Raw genomic sequence first — 25,346 nt, 5'->3', positions numbered from 1 at the left:
ACGGCTCTGCCTTGCCAGCCTGGCTTGTAGACCACTGGCAGGGGGCCAGACAAAGATGAGAAAAAGTCGAGACCAAGCCCTTATCTTGTCAGGACCTGGAGGCTGGCCCCAGAGAAGACAGGTACTTGGAAGACCAGCATGGGGGTCCCAGAGCAGCCAATGGCGGTGCAGCAGGAAGTAAACCCAGAGACGAGCGGAGTCTAAACTTGCTTCATATGGGGAGACTACGTGCTGGAAGGGATGGTGCCTCTCTTGGGGTCCTACTGGGCTCTTCCTCCAAGCCTGAGGGAAGCTGGAGTCCCCGAGCTTATTTCCTACAGCTCTGCGGCATAGGGAGGCACCACGCTGTGGGGGGAAGGGGGAAGAGTCCAGAATTCTGAGGCAAGGCAGCAAGTGGAATTTCAGCTCAAACTGCTACTAGCTTCATTCAGCTTTACGACTCTCTGACCTTCAGGTTCTTCTTCTGTGAAAAAGGGATACGATGGGCTGGGGGGCGGGGGGGAGGCTGGGGGGCTCAGTCAGTTAAGCAGCTGCCTTCAGCTCGGGTCATGATCCCAGCATTCTGGGATCGAGCCCCACGTGGGGCTCCCTGCTCAGCGGAGAGCCTGCTTCTCCCTCTCCCTCTGCCTGCTGCTCTCCCTACCTGTGCTCTCTCTCTAGCTCCCTGTCAAATAAATAAATAAAATCTTTATTAAAAAAAGGGGGGGATAAAATGAATACCCACCTCACAGGGGACTGTGAGGGTTAATGGGGACTCCTTGAGGAAAGGTGCTGGTTTCTAGAAGGCTCCCAATAAATGGAGATCCTCCTTCTCCACTCTACTTCCTCAACATCTCCCGCACCTCAGGCTTCTTCTCAAACTCAGCTGCCTCCGCGTTCATCCGTTTCCACGCCTCTTTAGTGCTAATCTTTAAGATGGAGTTCTCGGAGCACGTCCTCCAGGAGCCTCCCTGAGCACTTCAGAACTAGGGTCTCACTCCTCTTTCATGGCACGTCTAGTTTCCTGGGCCCTAATTCCCTGGTCATGATCCCCATGGGCCACCTGCAGCTGGCTGGGAGAAGTGATGTTCTATCAGAGTTTCAGAAGGAAAAAAAGGCCCCTCATACCTACTGCTTTAGGTTGTATCCGTGGTTCAGGTCAGATGGACTTGGAACGACCTTAGTATTCTCCTGATAAATCGCTGCCATTTTCAGTTATGCCTTTAATATTCACTGAAAGGCAGACACGCAATGGCCATAATATCTGCTATTATACGCGCTCTTTGTATCACTAAGAATCTCAGTGCCGGAAGCATCTTTTAGATCCAAATGCTAGAACAAGTCATGTTTCCCTAAGAAACTAGCATGCTTCTTCCTTTCCCAAAATAAAAGCCGACAACTATCATGTTTCCCTTTTTGCCTTGGCTGCCAGGAAGCTAAGAGTTGACCATGAAGCTCAACTACCGCAACTTTGTTGACCTCATGGCTCAACTACGAGTAGCCTTTCCCTCAGGCCTTGATTTTTGTTTTTACCTGATACGACACTGTCTGTATCCTGCAATGCCTCAAATCCTGCATGCATCGGGGTAGACTAGGAACAGATATTCCTGGCGGAAGGGGTCCTGTGGTTCAACACAGCATAGGCGGTAACTGCAGCCGGGTGAGTTAAAGCTTGCGCTCGGATCTCCCGCCCGTCCCCACCCTCCCAAGTTAACACCCACAGGTCTTTACCTGGATGGGAAAGTAGTCTCGAAAGTAGCGCCACACAGCCCAGTTTCGGACCCATTGCGACCTCCTGCCACCTTCCAGGGAACAAAATACAGTGTTGGGAAGGAGCGGGAGTGGGGGCGGGTAACATGTGGGCAAAAGGCAGAGAAGACAGACCCAGGGTGAGACCCTGAGTTAGGGGATGGTCACCCTGCCAAGCATCTTCCCCCTCTTCCCACTGGGCCCTTTCCCACCTTTGTTCCCTCACATTAGGCAAACCCTTGGTTGAGTGTGCGCTCCTCTGAGGACCAGGACGGGGCCCTCCGAGGGGCTTTCGACACCCTGGACCCAAAACCGCGCCCTGGCCTAGCTGCCCACTTTTCACATAGCAGGTGCTAAGTAAAAAGGGGCGGCCCCCACACTGAGGAACTTCAGCTCGTGTGGGAGGGAGGGTCCCAAGGGCGAGGGCGTGGGGCAAGGAGGTTGTGCTCCTACCTTTCTGGGGCGTGTTCCAGTCAAACGCCAGCCAGGTGAAGTACAGCACGGCAATGAGCCAGCAGTCGGTGCAGAACGTGTACATGAGAATGGCGCTGCAGGCCACTCCTGGCGGGGAAGCAGAGCGCCGCGGATCAGGCCCGGCCCCCCGGCCCGGGTGGTCTCGGTCTCCTCTCTGGGCCACGGCTCACCAAGTGAGGTGGCTTCAGCCCAGCGGGGGCCGTGGGCAGAGGAGGCCTGCAGCCACAGCCTGGGGAGGCTGAGGCTCACGGGGGCAAGAACCTCATCTCCTAGATTCTGACGGGCGTTCCCGGCGTAGAGGAGCTCGTGGGCTCCATGTGGTCTGGGCAGTAGCACCGGGAAAGCCGTCCTTAGAGCTGTTCTTTCTGGCCCCTCCTTGCACGTTCTCCCCATCCTGGTGCCCACCCCGGTTACTCTGGGTGCAGGGAGGGACTGACCGAGTGCCTCTGCATCTCAGGACTAGGCCTGAGCCACTGTCTCGAGTGTGAGCCAGGGCAACTTCATCCCATTTTGGAGATGAGAACACTGAGGCTCCAGGAGGAGGTAACATGCCCAAGGTCATTCAGCAGGACAGTGGCAGAGCCAGGATTCATAAAGATTTTATTTTATTTATTTGTCAGAGAGGAGGGATGGGGAGAGAGAGAGAGAGCACAAGCAGGGGGAACAGCAGGCAGAGGGAGAAGCAGGCCCCCCGCCAAGCAAGAAGCCCAGTGCGGGACTTGATCTCAGGACCCTAGGATCATGACCTGAGTAGAAGGCAGATGCTTTACCCGACTGAGTCACCCAGGCATCTCGGCAGAGCCAGGGTTGGACCAGTGAATCCATAATCTGCACCAGGTTTTAGAAGTTCACCAAACATGAGAAGGCCCAGACTGCCACCGGAGGGACCCGACAGAGGTGGCTTCCTGCCCCGGAAGGAGGGCCGGCCCCTTCCAACATAAGAGAGCAGCAGGCAGGCCCAGGCCAAAGCCCAGAGCCCATCAGGCCCCCTCGCAAAAACCCCAGCAGGGCCCTCAGAAGACTCCCTGGGGCCGGCTTCGGTGCGGTCACCCCTCTCCGGGTCTTCTGGCCCTAACATTGACATACCTGGTGCAGCAAGGAAGGCAAGTCTGAGCCGTAGCTGGCTTACCTCAGGGCTGGCGCCTGGAAGCCCTCATCGGGCCTCTATCCTTCTCATTTTTACCCAGCCTTCAAGGTCCAGCTCAGACCAGATCTCTCCAAGTCCCATTCTCCAGTATCCTACTGCCCTTCCACATGGATCTCTGACCTCTGAATTCTCCACACTAGGGGAGGGGGGCACATCTTCTTTGCCCCCGTGGCACTCGGCACAGGGCTGGGGGCAGCGGGTGCTCATGTTGGTAGAAGCGTGACTTCCACCCAGCACCCTCCCCGCTGCTCAGGGAGGGAAGCCCACCCTTGCTGTATGCCCACCCTCTGCTGGGCACTGCTGGGTGCTCCAGGGCTGCCCGGCTCTGGAGCCCACGCTCTCTCTCCTTCCTGCTATGCCGAGCCTCCTCTGGTTTCCCGAGGGACGGGGGAGGGCCAGATGGACTCTCCCTGAGCCCAAGAGCAGGAAAATCGTGGTCCCTTGTCATCCACAACGCAGTCCTGTTCTGCTCCTGAGCTAAACCTCTCCCAAGGCAGCTAAAAATAGTACAACTATCTTGGGAGGGACGGTGAACAGAGAGTGACCAGGCAGCCAGCTTTTCAGGACCAGCTGAGGACTGTGACGTCACAGATGGGGAAGACGAGTCTCTAGGGAAGCATTTGCCTCCTGCAAAACCCCGTTGAACTCCGAAGTACTTGGAGCAGCTTGGTGAGTGGCTATGTCAAAGTTAAGGCCACTTACAAAGTCACTCACACTGTTGAGCAGTTTGCCTTCGGTCGCCTTTCTTAGGCCTGGGAAAAGGGCCATCCCAGCCCCCTAGATGCCACAGGTATCCAAGCTCCTTCGAGGCCAGGTGGATTCTCCAGGTGGGCCTGGGCAAGGGCCATGCGGTTCAGGCGAGGGTCCGAGCAGCCTGGAAATCTAGCTGCCATCAGACCCCCAACTCTCCCAAGCGGTACAGGGAGCAGAGGGGGCTGAGCCGCAGGCCACTGCCTCAAAGTCTGAGACCTCTGGGAAGGTGGGAATCCCTACCTACCGTCCTCACACTGGTGCTAAGGCAGCCTGGATGGAGGAAGACAGAACCCACTGTGAGTCCAGAGACCATTCTCCAGGTCTGGACTTTCGCAGCCCAGGGGACCTGCTCCGTCTCGCCCCCAGGTGCCCACAGCCCCTCTCTCAGCACGCGCCGGACTCCCTCCTGCACCCACCCCTTGCAGCGCCTGGGCTCCCTGTGAGCTGGAGCTCTGATTCACCTCTCCAGCCCTAGCAGCCGACCCAGGAAAAGTTTATTTAGCAAAAAATGAGCTGAACACACCAAATGGCCTCCTTTCTCAGAGCTTGATCCCTCTCTGAACAAAGGGCTCCCTGCTCCCCCTTGTGGGTCACAGAGCTGCAGCTGTGGCAGCCCCAAGGCGGGCTCCAGGAGGGGTCAACTACCACTTAAAGGCCGTGCAGGCTCCGTGCAGGGAAAGCCCAGGGCCACCTTCCCCAGCTTCACCTCCCCACGTCTTGGGGAAGCTGGGGATTCAAAACTCTAGTCACTGAGGCCTGCGAGAAGGGCGGGCCGCGGCGGCTCAGGGGCAGGGAGGTGGCATGACGTGCTCCCAAGAAGCCTCAGCCCTGCAGCTCATGGGCTGCGGCCCCTCCCTGAGCCTCTGTCCCCACAGGGCGTTGGAAGGGTGCGTGACCCGATGTGAAAGGGAACAGAACACACAGCCAAGTGTCCCATCTGGAGATCTATGCACTTGGATACGGAACGAGATGACACCTTAATTTTCACCCCTCTTAGGGAAATTGAGTGTTTCCTCCGTGTACGCGTGTAACAGACCACGCTTGTCGACAGTGACACCGGGACAAAGCAAAGGTGTTTTCATATCACTTTTAGAGCAGGGGCAGAGATCTTAAAAACTCATCTGTTCTCCGAAATGATTAAGAATTAGAGCAACAATTACATCTGCCACTAGCTCTTTTTATTTCGTGCAATAATAAAGAAGCGCATGTGTTACTGTATGCCTAACCGGACTCCTTAATGCGTAGACATTTTACGCTTCAGTATCGTTGCTTTTCTTTGAAACCCATGTACTTTGCGTGACACATTTAAAAACACTGAGAAAGGTTTACTGCCTTTACCAGAACGCCAGAGGGGTCCACTGCACAAAAACGGTAGAGTCCGTCTGTTCAGAGGTAGGCCCGTGGGGCCGCAGCAGCCCTTGCAACACCAGAGGAGCCTCTGCCAGATGTGGGAGGGAGCGGGGAGGAGCGGCTGGGGCTGCTCAGAGCAATAATTAGCAGCGGCTCAGCGGACCTGCCCATGGAGCAGGCTGGGCTCCCACCTACACAGGGCGTTGGGAAGATGCTGGGCCGGTTTCTGGGCTATGCTGGACTGGATCGATGGCTAAACCTACAACTTGAGGCCAGTCCCTGTTGCAGACTGCCTGGGCCGGGGTTCTAGCAGCTCCCCGGCAGCCAACCTAGGACAGGGATGGTGGCGGCTTCTTGGTACAAACGGGAACTAAGGGGTGGGGGTGCAGCAGACTGCACAGGGCTCTGAGGAGGCTGTAGTCCATGCGGTCTTGTCCTGCTCCCACTACGTCCTCCTCATTCTGGGTAAAGCTCTGCCCCCTCCGGGCCCTCTACTCTAGGACCCTAAGAAGTGGCCACATGGAGGCTGGGGTGGAGGTTTGAGCCCCGAGGGAGCCAGTTTAATTTGCTCTGCTCCCCAGACCAGTGTTAGCTCATTAAGGCCCTAGATCTCTATAAGAATCTGATGGTAATTGCCCTTCACCCCAGAAAAAGGTGTATGTATTCTCACATATAATTTTTCACCTAATTTTGGGGGTTCACGACCCTCTCCCTAAAACCTACTCTCGGGCCTAAAGGTGAAAACTGGTTGTTTTAGACCAGGTCCACTCATTCTGAGCTCTCCAATAAGGCGGACTCCCTGGCGAGTGCTCTGGGCTCCCACCCAAATCCCAACTATGTCACTCCAGGAGCTTCATGGTCTCAGAGAGTCACTGAAGCTCTGTAGGTTTCCTCGTCCTCACCTGTGAAGTGGGAAGTCAAGGCAAGGCCCATCAGGTGCCTGGGGCAGCGTGGGGGCCTGATACACAGCACCCCTGTCCCATCCCTCTGCCCTGCTAAGGAAGGCTGGGGCAGCATGGAACTGCCCTGGAAATGTGGTCTCGGGGGCCCGCGTGCCACCTGGAAGGATGGAGGCCCAGCACAGACGGGGTAACTTCTGATAATCCCATCAGCCCGGACAACCCTAAAGAGTGCTGTGCCCAGCAGGACTCTCCCACAGGCACCGGAACATGCTCCGTGATGCCCTCTGCTCGGAGGTGCTGGGAGGCCACTCACGATACTGAGAACACCGGGGTCGGGGAAAAAGCAAGGCTGCTAGGAGAGCAGGGGCTGGCCCTCGTGTGGGCCCTTTTCCTCCTCCCAGACAATCCGCCATGGCCTGATCCTAGTCGGGGGCGAGGGTGGGGGGCAAGCCAGGGAATGAGAGCACCAAGCTGGCCCTGCAGAAGGAGCCAAAGGTCTGGCGGGGGAGGGGTGGAGAGAGAGAAAGGGAGGAAGCTTTTAATGAGCCAGGGGGAGCAGCTGGGGACTGTGTCCAGCAGAGGGTGCCGACAGCTGGGAGCGGGGCTGAGGGCGTGTCCCAACATCGGCTCCCATGTAACGGGGGCCCACCGTGACCAGGCCCTGCGCTGCACGCTCTCATCCCTCATCTTCAAGTCCCACAAAGGCCCTGTGAAGAAGTCAGTATTCTCCCCACAGCTGAAATGAGGAAATGAACTTCCAGAGAGCCCCAGCTCACAGAGCTTGTCTGTGGTACGGTCAGGACTCAAGCCGGCACCACACCCCACTAAGACAAAGCAACACACCTCCTGGGAAATGGTTGCTGGTCGGCAGGGGAGCATGTGGGAAAAGCACAGGCTCTGCGGGTTCTGTAGACCGGGATTCAAATCCGTGTGACTTGGGCCAAGTTACTTATCTTATGTGAGAGTTGGGTTCCCTATCCTGAAATGGGAAGAGTACCACCACCTCCCACGGCATCCCATGGAGTCCTCATGCGTGCCTAGGGCTAGAGCCCCTGATCGGGCCCCCGAAAGCTAGCTAAGTAGCAGGGTGCTCTCACCCATCACCCCTGCAGAGCAGAGCTCCTGCTCTGAGCTCTGCCGGGGAGGACCCTGTCTGCCCCCACCCTGTAAGCCCCGGCTTACCAAGCACAAGGAAGGACAGGACCCATTGTAGCACTGAGATCATCTGCAGCTGCTTTTCCACCTTGGACCTATTGAGCCAAGTGATGGAGAAGAGGTCCTGGAGGGCGGAGAGGATGCTGGAGCCAGTGCCTGCAGCAGAGGGGAGACGTCAGCCTGTTGCCACACTGCCCTCCAGCCTCAGAGCCCCCAACAGCAACCCACCTCCGCAGACACCTTCCTAGATGTGAGAGGGGCAAGGCCGCAACATCAGCCTGACCCTAGCAGCTCCCCGGTTCAAATCGTGGCCCTGCCGCCCAGCATCTTTGTAATTCTGGGCTGTTCACAGGCTTCCCGGTGCCCAGATTCTACACTGGGAATGGTGTTGCCCTCACGGGGTCATTCTGGAGACCAAACAGAGTATCCAAAGAGGCTGAGGTGGGGAGAAGCTCTCCATAATTGCCAGTTCTCTTCCCTCCCCTCCAGCCCAATCAGACTCCTGTCCTTATCCTTTAACTGGATCTAGTACAAATATTTATTCTTTACTTTCTGTGCCTGTGAGGCCAAGGACAGAGGTTCAATATCCAATTTGCAATGTTGTTTTTTTTTTTTTTTCCTCCAAGTGTACTTTGAGTACCCCAATCCCTGCCCCTTCTCATCCCCAGGACCCCTTTTGAGCCTTCTTGTCCCCACCCCCACCCCCACCCCCATTACCATCTTTAGAGGGATTTACACTTTCAGCTTCATCTCAGGGCCCAGAGCTTGGGGCCCAGAAAGGAATCAGGTGGGAGCTTATGCCTCCTCAGAGGACCAGTGGCCAGTGAGCTTCGGGAAGCCTGGGATAGTGAGGGCCGCAATTAGGTTTGCTACCAAGCAGCCGCCAAGCCTAGAAGCTAGGACAAGACGTGGCCACTTAATCGGCTCTTTGGTTGTGCCCCCCGGATGATGTCCTGGACTCCAGTGGCTGGTAGGCAGTGGGACCAGAAAGCCTGGTGATGGCAGGAGAGGCAGCACTGGGGAAGAGCACGGCGAGATTCCTAATCCGTAGCCCGCTCCTTCCAGCGGCTGGACCAAAGGAAGTGGGCCGCTTCCAAGCCCTATGCCTGCTGAGCCCCAACGGTATGCCCTTCGCTCTACACAGCCTCAGCGAGCGCCTGCCGAATGCTGCTCAAACATTCCTTCACGCCCGCCACTCTGCAAGGCCCAAGGACTGAGTCACAACATTGTCCTTGAGGGTCTCATGACCTTTCATCCTGGCCTACTGCTGGGAGAGGGGGTTAGGGGCTTACACTCAGCCTTTGCATTTCTCTCCAATCTGGAGAGCAACAAGGTCACAGCAGAGTTTAGAAAGGGACAGAAACCTCTTCCGCTGAAAGTTGACTTTTAGGAGACACACAGAAAACACCAGACCTCAAGGCAGACACGCCAGTCCTGTGTCCCGTCCCTGGTCCGGTGGATCGGAGGAAGGCGGCATGGTCTAGCAGAAGAGCCAGACGCCAGCGGAACCTCGGTTCCACTCACTAGGTGACCCCAGGCAAGCCTGCAAGGGCTCCCTGCCGTGTCCCCAGGGCACGGCACCCATGGGCGCTCAGGGGTGTCCGCTACTCCGCGGCGTAACTGGGAGGAGGTGAACTCACGGAAGCCAGTGAGGCTGGGCCATAGCGGCACGGCAGAGGTTTTGGCGTAACTGCTCCGTGGCCCTCTAAATAAAATCCCCCCACCACAGGCCCTTCCCACCTCCACACCTTCCCAAAGGCCACACTGGGGCCTGAGCCCCCCCGGGGTCATCTGGGAGGGCCCAACGGGAGCGTCAGGTGACTGAGGAGCACTGACTTGCCAGGCTTACCCAGGCAGCAGGAGGTAGAGCCAGGGCTAAAGCCCGGGATTCCCGCTCCCTGCTCAGGGCACCTCCCTTTCCCCCACAGCAGGTGCCAAGCACAGAGGGCTCTTGTCCGTGGGACACAGCAGGTCTGAGGTAGGGTGTGCTCAGGGACCGGTAAACCTGTCTAGAAGTGGGGGAAAGGCCTGTGTAGGGACATGGCAGAGAGAAGTGAGGCCCAAGCGCAGGCCTGAACCCCCGATCCCAGGGCTGGCCTGCCCAAGTCATGGCTTTGCCGCTGGCTCTGCCTCCTGAGCTGTGCTGGATGAAGTGAGGCAGGAGCTGTGGCAGCTCAGGGGCAGCAAGTCCCTGCTTCGGGTCTGGGGCAGACCACGTGTGCTGGCTGGAGAGAAGAAGAGAATGGACCCCAGCACCTTCCTATTCAAAGAGGGATCTGGCATGATCCCAGGGTCCTGGGATGGAGCCCCATATCGGGCTCTCTGCTCAGCGGGGAGCCTGCTTCTCCCTCTTCCTCTGCTGGCCGTTCCCCCTGCTTGTGCACGCGCGCGCACACTCTCTCTCTCGTCAAATAAATAAATAAAATCTTTAAAAAAACAAACAAAGTGGGACCTGGTAGCTGTTTAGAAATGCAGGATCTGGGGCTCCAGCCTTGATCTACCAAATCGAAATCTGCATTTTAACAAGATCCTCAGCCAAAGTCTCCGGTAGAGCCAGTCGGGGGCAGGGAAGGAGCTAGGGGCAGGAGCTGGGGACCTGGACCTTCTGCTAGGCAGGGACTAAAAGGCAATGGAGGGGAGGGCATCAGACACTGCTTCACGCGGCCAATCCCCACAGCGGCCAGGAACCACGAGTCCGGCAGCTTGAGGAGCGCTTAAGGAAGGGGCTCGCTGTCTAGCCCTTGCGCTGGGTCAGGGCCGGCCAACTGGTTCCACTCCCCATACGGAGTTCTTCTGCTTGGGGAGGGGCCGCACAGTAACTCCACGCTGGGGGCGTTATCTCCCATCCAAACCACTGAAAAGACATTCTTGCTAATGCCTAAGCCAAATCCACCTGCCAAGCTTATTAGCAGCATCTCGCATTTGGACAAGGTCAGAACTCAGGAAGGAGTGCGACCCTCCCCCTATTGACCAGGCGGGAAGAAGGGACCTAAGGGACTTGCACCAGCCCCATGACAAGCGGCCAGAGCCGGGCTTTTTCTGTGCTGCCCAGCCTGTTCTCACCCTGCCTTATTCCAGCCACCACCCCTAGCCCACTCTACAAAAAAGTAGGAAACGCCAAGTCCACTGAGGTGTTTCTGTGGAAGTCAGAGTGAAAGGCTGCCTAGAGGGGAGCCCAGGGGGAAACTGCCACTCTGCGTTCCTCAGGCCTGGCCCAATCGGCTGCCTCCGGGCCAGACCATCCCAACCTGGCTGACTGCAGAGCCCAGCCCTGGAGCTGGCCTGTCCGTGACGCTGAACCCCAGCCCCAGGGGAAGCCCCGTATGGATCTGAGAGATGTCAAGTCATGGCTCTTCGGCCCAGAAAACCTCTCCTTGCTGTGCCCACCTGACAAGACCCTGACAATGAGATGAGGCAGCTCATCCTTTAAAACCCAGAAAGGGTAAGCCTTTGGAGAGAGGCCGTCATTCTTTCTCCGGGATTATAAACTCTAAAGCCCGTGCAAACCTGCAACTGTCAGAAGCCATCCCACCTGCTCACGGAGAGACCCTGTCTGGAATGAAGTCAGGAGACGCCCACAGAGGGGCGCCTGGGTGGCATAGCGGTTAAGCGTCTGCCTTCGACTCAGGGCGTGATCCCGGCATTATGGGATCGAGCCCCACATCAGGCTCCTCCGCTATGAGCCTGCTTCTTCCTCTCCCACTCCCCCTGCTTGTGTTCCCTCTCTCGCTGGCTGTCTCTATCTCTGTCAAATAAATAAAAATTAAAAAAAAATCTAAAAAAAAAAAAAAAGGAGAGGCCCACAGAACAGGGAACTAGGGAGAGAAAAGAAGACCCCTCTAGGTCCCACAGCCCCTCAGCTGTGCCAGCTGCTGACTGCACATCCGCTCTCCCACAATGGAGCCGGGCCCGGGTGTGATTCACATCTGGGTCTCCGGTGGCCTGCCAGGGCCTGGCCCAGAGCAAACACTGAGAAGGTTTGCTGAGCGAGTGGAAGAGCAGGTCTCTGTTCTGGCTGTTCCTCAGGCCCCCCAGCTCCCTCTATTCACAGCTAGGTGACGGCTGTGCTTCCCGCACGGCCCACACAGCACTTTCTCAGGCACTCGGATTCCTTACTAGGCCCGTGAGCTTGGCACCGTCACTCTCATTTTGATGGTGATAAAAAAGTGACAGGGCCAAAGTCACTCAGCCGGAGAGAGTTGGACTCAATTCAGGCTCAAAGTCTAGGCTTTGATTCTGTTCCCAGGCCGCAGGCTGCCCCCGCCCCCAAGTTCCTTCTCTCTTCTCCCCACAACAAAGTAGGGGGAAGCTGGGAGGGGCTAGGCCAGGAGCAGGCATCTCTTGGAGTTAGGTGAAGTGGCAGCACGCCTCGAGGTTTCGGTCCCAGTTCTGCCACCGACACCTGTGTGACTTTGGCCACGTCACTTTACCTCTCTGGGCTTTGGTTCCCCATCTATACCAGGAGGGTGGCGAGAATGAACTCTACAATCTCTTCGACTGCTGGACTCTGGTGTCCACCCTGCTGGGGACACGCCCTAGAGGCTCACCCTTTGGCCACAGCCCCGGTACGGTTGCCCAACCGATGGGAAGTGAGGTTCAGCTGGGTACCCGCTGGTCACAGCCACCCTGACCACCCAGCTGTCAGCACCTCCTCCGCCCAGGCTGTGACAGAAGCAGGTGTGGATGCCAGTGCTGCAATCAGATGCCACACTTGTCCCCAATCTCGGGTGGGGCCTCAGCATCTCGCCGCGTCTAGTCTGCTCCCACACCACCCTCTCCCAGCCTCCCTCGGCGCAGAGCCCCCTCCATGCCCTCTCAGCTCCCGTCCCACTGGCCACCCCCTCTGCCAGGGTCTCCCCGGTGCCAGGGCTCATACCGACGCATCTATATGCCCAGAGCCCCGCACAGGGCCCGGCGAGAGCAGGTGCTCAGAGAGGATCACGCATGAACGGACAGACCCGTGAACCACAGAGGCCGTGGGAGGCCTGGGTGTCCGAGTCAGATGGGGCGGCCTGGCAGGAAGGCCCCTGGCACCCTCACTGAGGACTTGGTCGGGGTCGTGGAGGGAGCCTCTCTCGCCCTCCCTGAGCGTGAGTTTCCCACTGTGATGGGAACAGTACCCACGACCTACACGGCTTTTTTTCATGGAGGGAGACAAGACAGGCCACAGAGTCACTTCACTAGCCCTGTGGAAAAATGTCCCCAGCAGCTCATTCAAGCGGCTGCTCCCAGGCTAGAACTGTCTAGCTCACCACTCACTTTACACAGCTCACGGACTTCTAGATTCATGGAGGCCAGAGAGAGTGGAGCTGCCAGAGAAGCCCAGAGCACTTCTCTGATCCCCAGAAAGGAAGCCCCCCCATCCATCTGGGGCCTCAGTGTCCCACAACACTCCCTGGGAAGGCAGACAAGGCAGGGATGGGCAACCCCATTTCACAGAGATGGCAACTGAGGTGAGGTGAAGCCAAAAGAGGTTAAGCCCGTCGCTTGAGGTCAGGGTACCAGGGAGCTAGGACTCAAGGCTGGAATTTGGGCTCTGCGTCCCTCATCATTCCCGTGATGCCAAGCTATTGGGCTGGTCCCCACTAGGCAAGCCAGCGCACACCCAGACTTTGGGAACACACCCCTGCCTAAGGGCGGGCTGCCTTCTTGGCCCCAAACCATGCCCCAAGTCTACCAGGGACATCCTCCCACGCGCTGGCTGTGCGAGGGGTGGAGGCACCTGCGAGCCCCTACAAGGACGGCTGCTGCCGCAGGGCTAAGCCAGCCTGTTGCCCTGGGGCCGACCACCCCTCAGTCCCAGAGCTTAGGCTGGTGTGGCAGTGGGAAGGGCTGTGTGAACACCTTCTTGCCCAACATCTGATAGCAGAGTGACCAGGGAGGCCACACCCGGGTGATGAAACCAGGGTTTCCTGGGCTTCCTCTTCCACACGCCCAACGGGGGCAGGCTCTGAGCCCTAATCCCCTTAATCTGAGGAAGGCCCCTCGGCCAGTTCTGCCCCCACATGGCTCTGTGACCTGAGGGAAGTCACCCAGCCTCCCTGAGCCTCGGTGTCCTCATCTGTAAAATGAGGACAATCATCCCCACCTCACAGGGTTGCTGGGACAATGAAATAAAGAAAAAAAAAATGCGTGCAAGGCACATTCAGCGTTTGTTAGGTGATCAGATGGTAGCCACTGCCATTGCTTCAGCCACAGACCGCAGTGGCAAGGGGCGGGAGAAGTGAGCAAACACCAAGTTTGTCAGGATGTGTGTGTGATGAGACGAGGGGCCAGAGCGAGGGTGCTGGCAGGGGAGGCTCCGAGGGGGCGGCGAGGCCTCAGCAGGGCCTTGATGACAAGATCTGGGAGGCGACAGGAAGGAAAGCAGGTGCTATGACTGGGGGCAGCTGGGGGAATAAAGGCTCGGAGGCAGTTACAAAGGGCCGGTCTAACGACCCGGGAATGGGGGTTCACGTTTACCAAAAATGAAAGCTGAAAATAGAGAAGCTGGAAAGGACCTGATGAGCCAAAAGTGGCCTCCTGGAGAAGGTAGGCGGGGACGGAGACCAGGCTTGAAGCCTGAGGCACTTACTAGGTGCCGAGGAAACAGCAGTGAGCACAGCAGATAAAGTCTCACCTGTTCGGGGCTTGAATCCTGCTCGGGAGAGAGAAAGCCCCTACACGTAAACGTGCAATGTAATGCCAGATGAGAGCTCAGAAAAAACATAATTTAGGGCGATGAACTAGAGAAGGGGCAGGAGAATCCTCTGACCTGTGGAGAGGAGGCTCTGAGCGAGGCCGGCCTCCCTGAGGAGGCAGGAGCACACATGAACGGCCATAGGTCATGCCGCAGGATGGCCCCCGCTGCTTCCTCCACTCGCCTTCGCTGCCAGCACCTGGGGAGGGAGCATGCCAGCCAGGAAAAGGTACAGAAGACAGGAGGCTAGGCATCAGGAGACCCTGGCCTCTAACCGGCAGGAAGTGTAGCCTTGGTGAGTCACTTCCTGTGCAAGCCTCAGTTTCCTCATCTGTGCAGTAGAGCTAATACCCACCTCGCCAGATTCTTGTGAGACTTAGATGATGTGTGGGCAAGAGCTTCATAAAAAGTAAAGAGTTGCATGAACGCTAGGTAATTATCCAGGGAGCCTTGGCTTCCTCTCCTGTCTGATGGGCGTAACAACCCCTGCGTCACCCAGAAGCAGAGGGGTTGGCATCAGCACACCTGGGATTGAAACCCTGGCTCTGACTACTGTGAGACCCTGAGAGCCACTTCCCTGTCTGACACTCAGTGTCCTCCTAAGTCATAATCCGGGATTGTGGTGAGGAATCTAAACGACGTATAAAAAAGGGACAAAGAGTGCCTGGCCCATGTGACAGAGCACTAGGAAGAGGCCAGTGAGGTCACAGAGAAGTCCCAGGGGCTTCCTGAGGACGGAAGTCATCTTGCTCATGTCCTCAGCCCCCAGGGTGTCACACCTGGGCCCACCTGGACCCAAGCTCTGCCCTCAGACAACAGCTGCCTAGTGGACAGTGAGGAAGTCGCCCGAACTACTCCAAAGGCCTGGGTACAAGTCTGCATAGAGGCAGGGAGATGGACATACTGACCCTGGCAGACCCTTCTAGCCCCAGGGAGGTCCAGAAAACTAGGCCAAGGACCTGACAGGGGCCACTTCTTCAAGGCCAGAGGCGAGTTCTCTTCTGTGGCTGCCCACGGGCACCTTTCAGCAGGAATCACACGTGTGGTGACGGAAAGGCTAGTGAAGACTCCGCGGGGAAATGCCTCCGGATTTTAGAGTCCCCATCCGTGCCTGGGCCCCTGGAAACCTCGCACACAGAGCACCTCAGCACCTGCTCCGTCAGATACTCCTTCCTTCCAGGAAGACTGTCCGCCCTCCTGGCCCTGCCAGCCGTCCCCCCAGCTAGAGTCCCGTCACCTTCAGCTCCCGTCTGGTCAGCTCGTGCTTGGTGGACACCTGCCGGGCCCTGAGCGCTGACACCTCAGAGGCTCTCCTCAGGCTTCCTGGCCGACCATTCCTCGGGGAAGCCCACCTCACCCCTACACTCAGCGTTTCTCATTATAGGCAACAGTATGCACTTGTTTGCACGGACCGCATCTCCTTCATCTGGGTCCCTGTGCCCAGCATGGGGTCAGGCACAGAGCAGGGGTTCGGTCAAGTGTCTACTGAATGACTGGATGCTGGAGGGGACTGCAGTGAATAGACAAGGTCCGGACACCACAGAGATAGGCCCAGTCCACAGCTGACTGACCGGGGCCACGACAGATGGTCAAACGGAGCTTTCTGGGAAATCAGGAGGGACGGGTCTCCTCCAGCTAGACAGGCTGGGGTTAAAGGTAAGGGCAACGGTGGAAGACTCCAGAGTGAGGGAGAGAAGGATGGAGCCCAAACACTGCCATTCATTCCACAAGCGCTTTCTAAGTATCCTTTCCACGTCAGGCCAGGTGCTGCAGACCTAGGGTGGCAGCTGCCAGACCCCACTTCTCGTCTGCCTCTTGGGCACCTGCTGGAGGCCGAGCTCTGCCTCTGGGCAGCACTCCCCAGCTATGGCTGGGGAGGCAGGGCTGTGAACAATTAGGCCCAGAGAGTAAGTCAGGGCCGGGGAATCTAGGGGGGGCCCCCAACCCGATCTGGAGGATGTTCTCACAGATGCCTTCCTGGAGGAAGTGATGGGTCAGGTGAGGTGAAAATGATGAGCAAGGGTTAGCCAGGCTGACAGGAGGGAGGGCCAGGGGCAGGACCCCAGGTGCTGGAGTCCTGCGTGGCATTTGCAAAGGCCTGGAAGGAAGAGAGAGCGCACACTGGAGGAATGAACTGCAAGTAGTTCGGCCAGGCTGGAGCATGGCAAAATGTGTGAGCGGGGGAGTCCAGTGGAGAAGGCGGCTAGGGAGCCATGAAGGACTGGGAATGTCAGGCCAAGGCGTCCTGGGCTCCATCCCAGAGGCCGAGAACGCTGCTGCCCACCCCTCCCATTCCCTTCACCAGCTGCAGATGGGGCCCCCGGGGCCCCTTGGCCACAAGCCGGCCATTCACCTGGTCCCAACACACTGGTGAGTTCTTTCCTGGAAAGACCAACAGTCTCCCCTTCGAGGGGTAGGTGTCCAGTTGGGACATCTGACCCGAAGGGGAAGCCAACACACAGCCGTGGTGGGCACGGGCACGCTGGCTGTGAAGCTCCTGGCTTGGCCGTCAGGACGCTGTGGAGCCTCAGTAGATCCCTGCCTGGTCCTCAGGGCTTCCTGTGTGGGATCTTAGCAGGGAGCTAGGCGTCCTCGGTATCCACAGAGAGGCTGGGACCCTGGGGCTCCCCCTTCCCTCTGTAGGTCTCAGACTCCTGAACCCTGGAGGTGATTGCTGAGGACCCCAGTGGCCCACTTTCCCCACCCCCACATGCTGGCACATTAAAAAAATAGCTATTGAAGTAGGAGGGGTTGCCATGGCAACACCACCAGCTTGTAGGTATGTCACCGAGGAGTTTCCAAATAGGCCCCTACCACAATCCATGAGCAAGTGTGGGGAGCTAGGCTCTTCTGCGGCACACACCTGGGCCCCACGCAGGACATGAGCCCATTTTCACAAGGACAAGCAGAGAACGGGAATGAGGAAGAGGTTGGGCCCCAGGCTCCCACAGCAGTGAGGGGCAGGACTGGAATCCCATTTCTGCAGCAGAGCTGGAATGAACCTGAGAGGACCGGCTCTTCCGGCTCTCCTCACTGTACAGATGAGGAGGCTGGCATCCCGGGAGGGCAGGGTCTTGCCAAGGCTACATGGGAAGCAGATGCAGAGTTAGGCTCCTGGCCCTTTACTCGGGACTCTTAAATCTGCTCCAATAATAAAAGGAATTCGTGCTTCCTGCGTCTGTCAATTTGCCCAAAGGGTTTGTGGGATCGGCTCCCTTGGGTCCGCACCATAACCTGGGCAGCTACTCCTACCATGCTTTTGCCCGTTTCACAAATGAGGAGACTGACAGTCAGGAAGGCACAGTGGTTTCCTGAGGTTACAGAGTGGTTTGGGGGCCGCACAGGGGCTGGACAGACCCGAGACCTGACTCCTAGCCCCAGGCCCTCCGCTCTGCCAGCAGCAGCTCCATACCCGGGAGACCCCAGAAGTGGTGGACACCGAGCAGCTCTGAGTGCACCTTTCCCAGGAGCCCTCAGATCTTCCCCCCAGGTGGTTCTAGGTGAGCACCCGGGGCTTGGAGACGGCATGCTCTGTCTCCCTTGTCTCTGCCTCTCGGCACACTAGGGCCCCAGCCCACGTTCACCGCTCGGGGGTCCTGCAGTCAAACTGCCCGTCCCACCCAAATCTCATGCCTCTGCTTGATGCTCTTCCCTGTACCTGAATGTTCTCACCTGCCTTGCTAACACCTATTCGTCTTTCAATATCCAGAAAGCCTTCCCTGACCCCAACCGAGATGATTGAGCTGCCCCGGCCTCACCTTCAGGCCTCCGCGGCTCCCCTTGCTTCCTTCCCTGTGCGGTGTGCACGGTCATCCTGCGTCCATCCCCCTCGAGGGCAGGGACCAGGGCGGATGGACCCAGGGGCAGTACAGAGCCTGACACACAGCGGTGCTCCGGCAGCAAACCGGAGGGCCCACACCCCACGTCCCCACCACGGCAAGGCCTTCCTGGGTGCACTCGAGCGGCACTAGTTTACAAAGCACTTTCCATTCATGGTCACTCAAGGCCTCACACTCTTGAGAGTCTGAGATTTCTGATCCGATTTTCCATACGGGGGAGTGAGATCCCCAGAGGCTAAGGGAGCCATCCAGCCACGTCCCAGAGGGAAGGCAGGGCTGGCATCCTGGCTCTCTGGCTTCTAAAGCTCTGGAAGTGATGACGGGGACCAGGGAGAGCCCAGCTCGCCCCACTTGGCACTCTGCCCTGGAGCCAGCTCCTCAGCAGACTGAGGGTGTCTCCGCAGCAGGAAACGGCTGCAGCCCCCGCGGCCAGCACAAGCAGGCACAGAGAAGGCCTGAGGAAGGACTGAGGAGTCACACTGAAGCTAAAAGCAGGACTTCCTCCCAAGAGAACAGGGCAGCTCTGAGGAGCGCTGAGGTTCCATTAATGATTCACTCATTCGACAAATATTTACTGACCACCTACTACATGCCATACATTATACTAGATACCAGGCACACCACACTGAGAAAGGCAAGGTCCGTGCTCCCAGGGGGCTGTCAATCTTTTGGGGGAGACGATTACTAAACAGGTAAGGACACATGATAATTTAGGTAATGAGAAGGGCTATAAACAATAAAACAAGGTGGGGCAATTAGGGGGCAGTTCTACACATGGCAGGGTCAGAAAAGTTCTCTGAGAGGAGACTGAAGGATCCAAAGCAGCCATGCAAAGATCTGGACAGAGGCGCAGCGTGTGCAAAGGGCCCGGGGTAGGACAGAACTGGTGGGAGAACTGGAGGAACAGGAAGACCAGTGGCAGTTCTAGAGCACGGCATGGTGGGAGATGTGAGGTGGTGGGGGCTGCTCACGTGGGGCTTTGTGGCCTCCTGGAAGAGTGTGGAAGGTCTGACATATGATGAGGGGCAAGTGCCAGTTCATCACCTGGCATCAGAGCTCTGGGGGTCTGTGGTGTCTCTCCCCGTCAGGGCAGCTGGGGGAGCTTCTGCAAAAGCGCTTGGTTAGGAGCGATCTACCACCTCATCCTGGAGACTAGGAGCAACCTCCACTCATTCCGAGTAAATTGGCAAGCATCTGCGACCGTCAGAGCCCTGTGCTCAGCCCTTCACCTCCTCTCTTGGTCAAGGAGGCAAGTCACAGACTAGGAGATGGATCTGGGTTCCAACCCTGCACCAGTCCCTTCTCTGTACCAGTCCCTTCTCTCTGGGGCCCTCACTATCCCATAGGTAACATGTGGGCTGGGCCAGATCCAGTACTAACAGATAGCTATGATTTTATGACTCAAGTACTTGCTGCTGAACTTGAGGTGGGAGGCTGGGGGTGGGGCAGGATTTCCACATTGGCTACTGAGTCACCCAGCCTGTCAATGAAATATTACTCTTGGCCCTCCTTTCCCAGCACAGAAGAGCCTTTGGTAGCACAGATAACCCCAAAGTGGCCTCTGTGCAGGTAGAGAAGGGGTGCAGGTAGGGAAGGGGTGTATTTCTACAAAGACATGGGGGAGAAGGGAACAGGAAAGTGACATTTTCATCCTATGATTTAGGACTGGGTTAGGTAACTGTCAACCCACAGTTCCGGAATTTCCCAACATCTATCCTCTTAGTTTCCCTCCCTACCAAGCTCCTGCTTGCATACCCCCAGTAATGGGGAGCTACTTCTCTACCCACGCCAAGCCTGTTGCAGTCCTCAACAGCCGTTAGAAAGGATTTCTCCATTTCATCAAAACCTGCCCCCTGTAATCCCACCCCCGTCCCACACAGAACAAACGAATCAGCTCAGGATTTTATTGGAGTTGCCACCATTTTGTTCCGTGTCTTGGGCTAAACCCTGAGGATCTAGGCAGGCGTCAGAGGACTCTGACCTGAAGAGCCTCTGGTGCAGGGACAAAGGTAGGGATGTGAACGTGACAGACTCTGCAGCCGCCACCCCAGGCACGGGACAGTCCTTCGGAGACCAGAAGTTACCAACACAGACTCGCACCAGCCCCAGCAGACACCCACCCACCCATGCTCCCACAGCTGCCTTTTTCTTTTGGCCAAGAAACGGGTCAGCAAGGTATCTATTTCAATCTCTCACCCAACACAGGACTTCCTTTCACAGAATCCATGGTCTCTCCTTGAATATCGCCACTGACAAGGTGTTCACCACCTCGCAACAGTGGACACTTATCCGTAGACGCAATCTAGGCCAGTGAGGAGTGTCTTCAAAGACCAAGGATGTAAGAAGCCGGTCTAATGGAGATGCCTAGATAACCTAAAATCCGCTTCGGCACCCTCCCCTACCCGCCCAGTCTTTCACCAAAGCCGATCCGGAGAGCAATCATGTGACTGGTTTGCATTTCATACCAGCCCATGGTGGAATTCCTTGCAGCCAGTTTAAAACAAACAAACAAGGGGCGTCTGGGTGGCACAGCGGTTAAGCGCCTGCCTTCGGCTCAGGGCATGATCCCGGCGTTACGGGATTGAGCCCCACATCAGGCTCCTCTGCTATGAGCCTGCTTCTTCCTCTCCCACTCCCCCTGCTTGTGTTCCCTCTCTCGCTGGCTGTCTCTATCTGTCAAATAAATAAATAAAATCTTTAAAAACAAACAAACAAACAAGGAACAAAAAGTTCTTAAGATCTGAAAACAGCATGGGGAAATGCTCCTGATAGGAGATTGAGCGATTTGGTCAAAATCATTCACTGAAAGTCCTCCTGCAATACCAACTCGAGAACATGAGAGTCGACAGCTCCCGGAAGATACAGCTCACAGCCCGTGGACAGCAGAGGCAAGGGAAGGGGATCTCCGGGAAGAACTACCACAGACAGCATCCCTAGCCTGTTCTCTGGGGACAAAGGCATTTTTTAAAGCATGAATGTGGGTAAGTCCCTTCCTTCCCTTGTTATGGGCATCAAAGGGTACAATGAACAGAAAAGCACTCTTACGTGAGAGGAGAGGCTGTCATGGGCTATCAGGCCGGATACATGGGGCAGCTCGGGCTGCTGGCCGCCGAAATGGCAACAGCAGCTCGGTATCTCTCCAAGGGCAATGAGCAGCGCTCCAAGGGCAATGCCAGCGCCCAGGACACAAACTGTGATACAGCTCCAGGGTGGTTACTCTGCAGCCACTAGAATATTATAAGTGATTCTGAGCAAGAGAGGAAATCCTCCGAGAAACCAGGATTGAGAACTATAGGCGTAGCCTGCCCTCAACTTTATGTAATGTGTATAAATCAAATTGCAAAGAAATATACTAACACGGCAATAGGAAGCTATTTTTGGATAGTTGACAGGTCAGCAATTGTTATTTTCTTCCTGTTTTTCTCTGTTTTTCAAAATTCCAATAATTAGTATTTTTCTTATAATGAAGGTGGAGACTAGGCGACTGTCAGTTACTGAAGAAAAAATGCTAAGTAAGAGAGGTTCAGCAAGCAGAATAAAGACTTAGGAGGAGGGAGAGCAGCTTCAAGATACACACAGACCTAGGACAGCTGTGATTGACTTCCCAGGGTCTCCCTTGGCCAAGGCGTCTGTCAAGGAAACCTCAGGAAGGTCACGCCTCTTCCCATCAATTTCTCCAACTGTAAGTGAGTACCTATATATTCACCAAGGGCCTCAGGTCCACACTGGTGGAAGAGGGCCTGGGCCACATGGAGGGGACCCGGGGTCCTCTGCCCCACTTTCTAAGGGTGCGGGGCTGAGCTGCCGCTGAGTGGGCTCCCGAGCAGGGGCTCGAGGATGGGAGAAGGGCAGAGTACAGTGTGGGCACACCTGTCCCAGGCAGGCATACTCCCCGGCTGGTGGCTGTTTCGGGGGATTGCAAAACCCTGCCACTCTGCCCCATCCAGTCTCTCAGGGCTTGCTCCACCTGGGGAGAAGACAGGGGAGGGAACTGCCAGGGGCCGCGGCCCGCCAGTGCTCGGGGTTGGGGAGGGCTTGTTAAATATCAACCTCATCTCACAGATGGGGAAAACAAGCTGGGGGAAGGAAAGTGATGTAACAGAAGTGACAAAAACTGATTAAGTGCCAGAGTGGAGCCTGAACTCAGACTTGACTACCATGCTGCCTGCATCTGACGAGGTCCCCAAGATCCTTCCCTCTTCCCAGACCTAGATGCGCGGCGAGAGGGGGCGGCACGCTTTCGGAAAAGAAAAGAAAGGGGTTGGGACCTCAGCCTGCACCCTGGCCAGTCCTCCAGCAACGTACGTACCCTCGTTATAAGCACACACCTGCCTGCCTTAGAGCCTTCGTCCCGTCCTTTCCCGAAAACCCTCTTGCGGCTCCCCAGCCCGGGATGAAATACCCCCGCTGCGGCGACCGCTCGCCTTCCGACCCCCGGCCCACCGCACCCCCCCCCCCCGCCACCGGCGGGGCAGCCCGGGGCCCCGCTCACCTCGCAGGACCCCGGAGTAGGCGGCGATGAGGGTCTTCATGCTGAAGCCGCTGCAGCTCACGGCCGCGCGGGAAGCCGGCTTGCCCCGCGCCCCTGGCCCATGCCCCGGCCGCCGGGGCCAGGGCTTCGCGCCGAGCTTGGGCGCCGGGGTGGGGGGGACGGCGCCGACGCTGGGGCGGCTACGGCTCGGGGAGCTGGGGGCGCACCGCCCGTCGCGTCCCGAGCAGCAGCCGAATGCGGGCGGGCGGCGGCGGCCACTGCGCTCGGCGCTCTCGGAGCGCGGCGCTTTATCACCTCACAACCCGGCGGCCCGACGCGGGCTGGGGCGGGGCCGGCCGTTCCACGCGGCCCGCCCCCTCGTCCCGGGGAGCCCGAGCGCCGGGCGGCGCGGGTGGGCGGGGCGGGCTCCCCGCGGGACGCGCGCTGGGCCCGGGCCGCCGCTCACCCCCGCCCCCGCGCGCCCTCGGCCGCTGCCCCGCGGGGACCCGCGGCTCCCGGCCCGGAGGACGCCGAGCACGTGCAGCCGGCCGAGCGCCTTACGGGTGTGTCTGCCCGCGGCCCGGCCTGCCCTTTGCTAGGATGCTAAGGCCCCGCCTCGGGTCGCTGGTGCCGGGGTTAGTTAGGTTAGGCCTGGGCTCCTCAGCCACCCCAGCTGCCTCTACCTTTCCATCTGGTTATCAAGAAAGCCCACAGAGCATCTCTCCCCTGCGGGGTGCTGCGGCCCCAGCCCAGCCAGCCCAGTCCCTGCCAGTGGGATGCTCACGTGGCTGAGGGGTGAGGCTCCGGGACCCCGGAGACATCCACACACGGGGGCTGTTGGCAGTCCTGGGACAGGAACCAGAGGAGGGAGGCCCCTGCCTCGCCTGGGCCTGGATGCACTTCCCGGAGGGGTTAGTGCACAGCAGCTTTGCACTCGCAGCTGGAGTCTGACTCTGGCCCTGCCTTCCCTGAACCTCATCTCCGTATCTGTAAAATGGAAATAATAATAATTTTTGTGAAATGCTTTGAGAACTAAATGAGGTAAGATACAAAAAAGCCTAGCATCGTGCCAGGCACATGTTACAAAATCATCTTCCTTGCCCATTGGTGAGTGGTTTTGCAGATGGAGTCTGTGGGCACAAGGCAGAAGGACAGACGTGATGTCTTAAACTGGGAAGGTTGAGAGGAGATGGCACTTGCCGCTGGACCGGAGATGATCAGTATGTTTCTGCCAGGCCGAGAGGAGGAAGAAGGGCATTCAGGCAGAGGCCACAGCGCAGGGTAAGTCCTGGAGATGAGACCCAGAGCACCCTGGTGTGGCCAGAAAAGGGATGCAGGCAGGGGAGGAGTGGAAGATGAGGCTGCCCGGTGGACAGGGGCCAGATCTGAAGGGCCTTGTGATCTTGCCGAGAAACTTGGCCTTCATCCTGTGGGGGATGGACCAAAGGAGAGGTGCGAAGAGCAGGGCACCTTGATTAGATTGGAGGGTTGGAAAGAGCCAGTGGATTGGTGGTAGGGAAGTGGGGCTTGGGGAATAGGGCAATAACGTGGCTGGAGTTTGGCCCTTCACACACACGTGGCAGCTTTCTTTTTCCTGGGACTATGGTCCCCTGCATGAGGTGAGCACGGGGGACTCACCAGGCACTGACTCCCTCCCCGCCGCTCCCAACATCCCCACATGCCATCTGTAAGGGTCTGCCCTGTTCCGCCTGCAGGAGCTTGAGCAGGGGGCCTCTGGGACCCGAGTCACATTTCCTCTATCCTCTCCCTACCCAACCCATGGGTGCTTTGACCAAACCAGGGATAGAGAGGCCAAGTCAAGCTGCCAGGCAGGAGTTGACCAGGGTGGGCTTCACCAAGGATGGCATGTCCCACCGCCCCCCCCCCCAGTCACCCATGTTGTGTTGCCTTTGGGAATTATGGGTGCCGCTTTGTAGTTCGGGGGGGGGTTGGACACTTGCACACCTGAGACTCCTTACTGTGATAGCAGCCTTAGCCCCTCTACTGCACGTGGCCAGCCCACAAGGCAGAGAGGACACTTGCCTTAAGAGAGGCCTAGGGTGAAAAGCAAACACAAACATTTACCAAGTACCCTGTTCCATGCCAGGCTCTGTTCTGTGCGTACTTACCCAAGCCTCACAGCTGCCCTGCAAGGGATGATTATCACCTCATTTTGCAAGTGAGGTACAGACAGGTAAAGTGACTTGTCTTGAGGATTACAAAGTGAGGAAGTAGTAAAGCTGGGATTTACGTTCAAGCATTCCTGAACCTTAAGCCCACGCGCTTCTCCTGACTTAAGCGGTTGGGGAGAGGGACCAGCCCCAATACTGGAACTACTTGATAATACCAAATTTCCGTTCATCACCTCCTTTAAACTTCCCCCATAGCCCTGTGAGATTATTCCCATTTTGTGGTCGGGAAAACTGGGGTTCAGAGAATCAAAGAGCTTGCCAGAGGTCATGTTGGGGCTGGGATTTGAACCAGTTCTCATGCCCAAGGCTAGGGCTTGTCTGGGTCAAACTCATTCCCAGTGCTCAGCTCACTCAGAGGGTGGGTGAGGAGAGCCTGGCATGGTCCTGTGGTCCAGAAACCCACCCACCTCCTCCTTCCTCACCCAGGAATTTGCCTGGCATGGCTGTTTTGTCACATGACTGCACCCCTACTGGGACTGCTTCCCTTCCCTCCAACCCCCCAGTGTCCTCCTTCTGAGTGACTTTACCACATGCTGCTTGGTCATCAAAAGCCAGAAAGTGTACAATCTTAGGTGACAGGCTAAGGGGTCTGGACTTTATCCTCAGAGCAATAGGGAGCCATCAAGGGCTTTAGCAGGGGTGACAAACGGCCAATT

General features: G+C 57.4%; 1 protein-coding gene across 1 annotated transcript in view; it reads right to left on the bottom strand.

Moving 5' to 3' along the window:
• Positions 1-22,791, bottom strand: part of DGAT2 (diacylglycerol O-acyltransferase 2) — a 31,207-nt gene extending 8,416 nt beyond the window's left edge. The window contains exons 1-4 of the mRNA XM_045816236.2: positions 22,520-22,791; positions 7,537-7,665; positions 2,182-2,289; positions 1,711-1,781 (exon numbers count right to left, since the gene is read on the bottom strand). Coding sequence (XP_045672192.1) covers positions 1,711-1,781; positions 2,182-2,289; positions 7,537-7,665; positions 22,520-22,559 — 348 coding nt within the window. The 5' untranslated portion in view covers positions 22,560-22,791. The remainder of the gene's footprint in view (positions 1-1,710; positions 1,782-2,181; positions 2,290-7,536; positions 7,666-22,519) is intronic.
• Between the last annotated feature and the right edge of the window lie 2,555 nt (positions 22,792-25,346).

Source organism: Ursus americanus, chromosome 16 (assembly GCF_024610735.1).
Source record: "Ursus americanus isolate L20-20 chromosome 16, mUrsAme1.1.p, whole genome shotgun sequence".
Classification (NCBI taxonomy): Eukaryota; Metazoa; Chordata; class Mammalia; order Carnivora; family Ursidae; genus Ursus; species Ursus americanus.
The sequence above is the reverse complement of the archived record's forward strand: the minus strand, read 5'-3'. Positions and strand labels throughout refer to the sequence as shown.